At 61.3% G+C, this 6,217-nt stretch overlaps 1 protein-coding gene across 2 annotated transcripts in view; it reads right to left on the reverse strand.

The window, feature by feature from the left end:
• The window catches only part of NFIX (nuclear factor I X), a 101,784-nt gene extending 96,266 nt beyond the window's left edge, over positions 1 to 5,518 (reverse strand). For both annotated transcript variants that reach the window (XM_021083712.1, XM_021083711.1), the window contains exon 1: positions 5,398 to 5,518. In XM_021083712.1, coding sequence (XP_020939371.1) covers positions 5,398 to 5,424 — 27 coding nt within the window. In that variant the 5' untranslated portion in view covers positions 5,425 to 5,518. The remainder of the gene's footprint in view (positions 1 to 5,397) is intronic.

Consider the following 6,217-nt stretch of genomic DNA (forward strand, 5'->3'; position numbering starts at 1 on the left):
GACCTCATGGGAAGCCTCGGAGAAGCCGGACTGCTCCCAGCCACTAGGCTGGCCGCCACAGTGAGCACTTCACAAGGTGCCGAGAGGCCAAGGGAGGCCAGGATGGGCCCACGTGCTGAAACACACATTAATGGTCACAGGGACAAGCCTAGGATGCAGGATGCCATGGGCACGATACCTGCAGGCACACACGCTGACACAGGTATGCCAACACAGGTCAACACTGACAGGCCAGCACGCACGGTAAGGCACACCAAGACACCCCTTGCCGTGACGGTCAGACACCGGAGGATACAGTGATTTGTAGAGTGACACACCATAGCAGCACCACAGCACAAAGACCGCGCAGGCACCCCAACACACATGGTGACACACACCTCCAGCCCCACTGTCACCCGACTGCAGAGACAGAGCTTGGAATGACCCTCAGAGACACCAGGCAGCATCCAGGGACATACACTCGGAGACCCAGGGACACTTGGAAGGGACCCACTCAGACACGCATAGCCACACAGCTGTCCTTGGGAAGATGGTGGCTCTAAGGCTAGCCATGCCGATAAATACACACATGGATCAGGGAGAACCCAGGGAGCAGCTCACGGACGTACCTTCAGCCCCTTTTCCTCCAATCCAGGGTTTGGCCCATAGAAAAGGAAAAACACACCCTCCTTTCCCCCACCCCAGCCAGGAGGGACAGGAGCCTCATCCTCAGCGCTGTGCTAGAGGGAAACAGGGGCATCTGGGCCCCCTCAGCCTTTCTTAGAAGGAAAAGTATGAGACCCCACGCTTTTGCTTAAAGAACAGAGGACAGGAACCAAGCAGACAAAAAAGCCCAGGCTCCCAGCAGGTTAGAAAGTGGAGGCCAGTGGTCAGACCACTGGGGGGATTTTGCTGCCAGCCATAGCTGCATGCCCACCCTGCGCACATACCCACAGTACCCTCTTGACCCTGCCAAGTCCCCACACAGGGTCCTGCACATGTACCCTGTTTCTTTGATAGGCCCAGGTGACAACCCCCTGATGCAGATGCAGAAATGATGCTGGAGCCATGCAGATGTCCCTAAAGTCACCACTGGGACCCACCCAGATTGCTAGGCTCTTTGCCCCCACTCACATTTGGGCACTCGTGGGCACACACACTCCTGCACATTCTGGCACAAGGCCTCAGAGCCCGGCCCCAAAGCAAGCCTGTGAGATCAGGGAAAGAGCCAAGGCAGCCAGAACCCTCAAGAAGGGCATCTGTCCCCATGAGGCAGCCCAGGACTTGGCTCTCCCTCTGCTGTGCCCTTACCATCACCTCTCCTTGCCTTGAACACCCTACTGTCCCCTGCTTGGCTTACAGGATCCCCACCTGAGGGGAAGGAGCTGGGCAATGAGCAGGCCTCCTTCCTTCCAAATGCTTCTCTTGCTGCCTCCTCCAGGCAGTCCATTTGGATTCCCAGGGTTGGGAGGTGATTGACCCTGCCTTCCATCCCTCTGAAGCGGCCTGCCCTCAATTGGGAAGGCCTTGGGCTGGCCTAGCGACGATAACCTGAAGGCTATGTCACTCCTTTTCTTGAGCATAAGCTACAAGCTAGGCATGGCACTGAGCCTAATCACAGCACAAATGTAGGTACTATTATTGCCCATTTTACAGACCAGGAAAATCCTATGCTTCAGGTTTGATGACTGGAGGATGCAGAGCTAGAGCTCAAACTTTGAGCTATCTTATTTGCAAAGTCTAATGATAACACTCAACCTCTGCTCCCATAGCTTCACCTGGGAGCCCTCAAGTCTACCCAAGACAATCTTGGCCAGGGAAGGGAGCACCTTGCCCTCCTGTGTTAACCCAGCACACCCCAAGGCTCTGAGCTCAGACTGGAAGACTGGCTGAGCTCAACCTAGCCGCAAGCACGGCCTACTCGGTCTCAGCTTGTGACCACACACACCTTCCACCCCAGGAGTGAGCATGAGGCAGGCCCAGAGAGAAAATGCACCATAAAAAAGGGGTCCCATAGGAGTTCCCTTGTGGTGCAGTGAATTAGGGATCCAATGTTGTCCCTGTAGCAGCTTGGTTCCCTGCTGTGGCAGGGGTTCGATCCCTGGCCCAGGACTTCCACATGCTGCAGGCATGACCAAAAAAGGGGGGGGTAAGCTATGCTGGTGCCAGGAGGGAGAGCAACGGCTTCACAGGGATAGAGGGGGGGCCATAGAGACCCTGGGAAAGAGTTGGGGGGGGCATTAGGGAGGCCCCAGCCTATCCTCCTCCCCTGGAAGGAGTGTGTATGTGACTGTGTGTGAACATTCCACTGTTCCTATGGTCGTAAGACAGGGAATGTCGGCAAACAAGCGCTTCTGAGGGTATGTGTGTGTCTGTGTACATACCTGGGGAGCCAACAGCACTGTGTCTTGTGAAAAGGTGTGTGTCCTTGGGTCTGTGGGAGCAAGTGTTCGGGTGAACACACACTTGATTCAGCCTGTATTCAGCCTGTATGGAGTGTGTCTAGGAGGTATTGTACATCTCCGTGAGTTTATGTCGATATACACATCCTATCTCAAGGGGTTGGTGTGTCGTACGTGTGCATGTGTGTGTGTGTGTGTGCTGATGGGGAGAGAACATACTCCACCGCTTCCTGTGTCCATACGTTCATCCGTCAGTGGTGGTGTGTCTGGACCTCAGCATCAGTGGGTCGTTCAGTCCTCATCCTGGTGGCAGCGATGGTGTATGTGTGTGTCCACGTCCTGGTGTGCAGCTCTGTTTGTTAGGGGCAGGGGCCATCCATCCCTGCCTCCCCTCCACCCAGGACTCAGGTTCATGGCTGCAGTGGGCTCAAGTAGCTCCAGCAAGCACCCCGCCCAGCCGCCCTGGATTTCGATGCTTTTTCCAGAAGGAGATTTCCCTCCCCCCCACCCCCCGCCCGCCCTTCCCCCTCGCCCACAGTGCCTTTCCCCGCCAGGGCCCCGCTGCTCCAAGCTCATTCCTGCTCAATCATTTATTGACTTTAAAATCGAAGCCAATTCTGGTTTGAAAAAAAAGAAAGAGAGAGAGACAGGGAGGCCAGAGAAAGAGTCCGAGACTCAGGGAGATGGTGGGGGACCACTAGAGATGGGGCCAGACCAGAATGAGAGACAGAGAAAGACAGGGACAGTCAAAGATATAGGACAGAGAGAGAGATGGAAAAGGGGCAGAGGGAGACAGAGACAGAGAAAAAGACAGAGATTGGCAGAGCAAACTATGGAAGCAGAAAGAGTTATAAAAACAGAGACTAGAGCCCAGAAATGTGGCTGTCAGGAGGGGCAGGCCGGACCCTTCTGACCAGCCAATAGCAGCTGCCTCCCCAGAGCTGAGGGGTGCAATCCAGTGAGTCCGTGCCCACTTCTCTCCCCAGATGCCCTGGAACCCTTGGGCCTGCAACACAGAACTGAAGCCATGCTCCCTTCTTAGGTGTCAGAGTAAAGCGCTGGCCATCACCCTGAGTCTGGGGGCTGCCCCAGCCCCTTCTAGTCTTGTCACCAGTGGATCAGCTGGCATTTTCTTTTCCAGGGTTCTGTGACATCTGAGGGACAAAGCTCTCACCCAGGCTGACCAGGGATGTAGGCCAGGAAGCCAAGCTGGCGGCCAGTGGGCAAGGGGCCCTCGAGCATACGGTCTTGGTCCCACTAGGCCCTGAACACCAGCCACACAAGCCAGACAAGCATAGCCCCAAAGGCAGCCAGCTAGGTGGGTAGGGTCATGGTGCGGGAACCCAAGATGGGGTAGCCAGCCAGTCAGAGATACAGCTGTCGGAGACCCCACATTGCTGCAGTGGCCAGGGTGTCTGCTCACACCCGCAGTCACACCATGACATGTGCACCTCACCAACACATACACCCACTTCTGTACAGGAAAACCCTTGCACTGGGCCACACATATGTCCATTCCATGTAGGGCTGCCCAGAGCTGATCCACAAGGCCATACACAGACCCCGAGATTGACTCACACACACACAGTCACATCTGTGGATAGAAGAGTGTGGTGTGGGCATTCTATTTGTTGGAGGAAGGAAGCTGACACACACCCCAAACATACCCTCTTGCCCCTCGCCACAAATCAGGCCCGCATTGCGGCCATATTCACGTGGAGTCCCACTCCCAGCCTGGGCACACTTGGAACACAGCTGGCAAGGCTCATACTGGCAGAGGGGACAATTAGGACCGCAGGCCTGGCTTAGAGACTCCCTCCACACAGAGGAAGGCCGTGCTGGCAGGCAGGACTAAGTAGCCCCCAGGTGTCCCCTCTGCGGGAGTCTGGGTTGTCAGCCATAACGTGGCCCTGCAGACAGCGCTGCCAGGGCCGAAGTGGGACTCTGGGCAGCTTCTGTGCCCTCTCAGAGCCTGGGGCCACCGCCGAGGAGGGTGGAGTGGCAGGCCAGGCATACCCAGGGTCTTTGCCGCCTGCCGAGCTCCGTGCAGGGAAGTTCGCTGGAGGCGGGACGCGCTTTTGCAGCGCGCCAAGGTCGGCACGGCGCCCGCTGCTGACCCGACGGCGTGGCCGCAACACGGTCGGCAGCGTCCGAGGCTCCCTCCTGCCCCTCCCGCCTCCGGGCAGCGGGACGGGATTCCCCAGGCCCGCCTGGTCCAGGACGCCGGGGTCGCTGGGGCCGGAAACTTTGCGCCGAGGAAAGTTTTTTTTTGGGGGGGGACGCCAAAACTGCGGCGTCCAGGGTCGGCAAAGAGGCGCGGCCCAGGCTGGCAGCCCGCCCGTCCCTCCCTCCCCTCCCCTGCCCCACCGAAATTTGGGAGCCCCGCCATTTTCTTAGCCCCGCTCCCATGTGAGACCTGAACAAAGACTTTGGGGAGACGCCCGGGCCGCTCCGCCCGCCCGGAGCACCCCAGCGGCACGCAGGGGCCACCGCCACGCACGCTGGCCGCTGCCACCCTCGGGAACCGCTGCGCCCGCCCCAGGGAGCGCCGCCAGACCTAGTCCCCGCACTACGCCCTCGGGACCATCCCCTACCACTCTGTCACCCCGCAAACACTGCCAGCGGCCACGCTGCCCGTGTGCACGCCACAGTCGCCCACAGGTCGGCGGGAGTCCCCCTGCCCAATGCACCCCAGTCGAGCGCGCGCGCGCGCGCACACACACACACAAACACACACACACACACACACGCACTCCCGCTCCACGGGCAGCGCCACGCACACAGCCGGCCACCCCTGGAGCCCCCAACAGGAGTCTGCTCGGTGGCCAGGGTCACACGCGCACGGGGGCGCCCGCACGCGTGCCCGGACTTCCAACCGCACGGCTTGCACCCCTTGGCCGCCCGCGGGCTCACTCTCCCCAGCCGCCGCGCGCCCCCTCCGCCCTCCTGCCCGCGCCGCCGGCCGGCCTCCAGCGCCCGCTCCCCTCCCGGGTCGCGCGGGGGCGGTGGCCGGTACCTGGGTGAGGCAGTACGGGGAGTACATAGCTGGGTGCCCGGGCGGGAGCGCGGCGGCCGGCCGCGGCGAGGGGAGGCCCGGCAGGCGGCGGCCGCGCTCGGGCTCCGGCTCCGGCTCGGCTCCTCCGGCCTCCGCCGCGCTGCGCCCGCCCGGCCCGCGGCCCCGCGCTCGGCCCGGCGCCGCTCCGCGCTCGCCGCTCGCAGGCTCGGCCCCGCCGGCTCCGGGGCCGCCGCCGCCGCCGCCGCGCTCGCCGCTGCCTCTCGCGTCCGCCGCCGCCGCCGCCGCTGCGCGTCTACTCCATGCCGCCGCCGCTCGGCCGGTCACCCTCGCCCGCCGCCGCCGCCGCCGCCGCCGCCGCGCTGTGAAAGTGAAAGTTTAGACAAAGTTTGGAAGCGGCGCACTCCGGGGAGAGGGAGCTGGCGGGCGGCGCGGGCGGGAGGAGGGGCGCGGGGAGGGGCGGGGAGGGCGGGGGAGCGACGGCCGGCGCGCACATACACACATGCACGCACACATGCACACACACACACACACACACGCACTCAGGCACCCGCACGCGCGGGGGCGCACACCGGCACGGCCACCCCGACACGTGCTGGCCCGCGTTCCAACGCAGACACACGCTGACACGCAGTGGGGCTCAGACCCCTCCATACATGTCACGTACAGAACGCATTGTCATACATTCCACGTTCCAACAAAGCACACGCAAACACCTACGCACACACAGCACAGACACACAACCCACACACATGCACTGACACACACATACCCCAGGACTAGGAAAGCAACCCACAACCCACACACTGACATGCACACAGGG

The sequence above is a fragment of the Sus scrofa genome, chromosome 2 (genome assembly GCF_000003025.6).
Source record: "Sus scrofa isolate TJ Tabasco breed Duroc chromosome 2, Sscrofa11.1, whole genome shotgun sequence".
Classification (NCBI taxonomy): Eukaryota; Metazoa; Chordata; class Mammalia; order Artiodactyla; family Suidae; genus Sus; species Sus scrofa.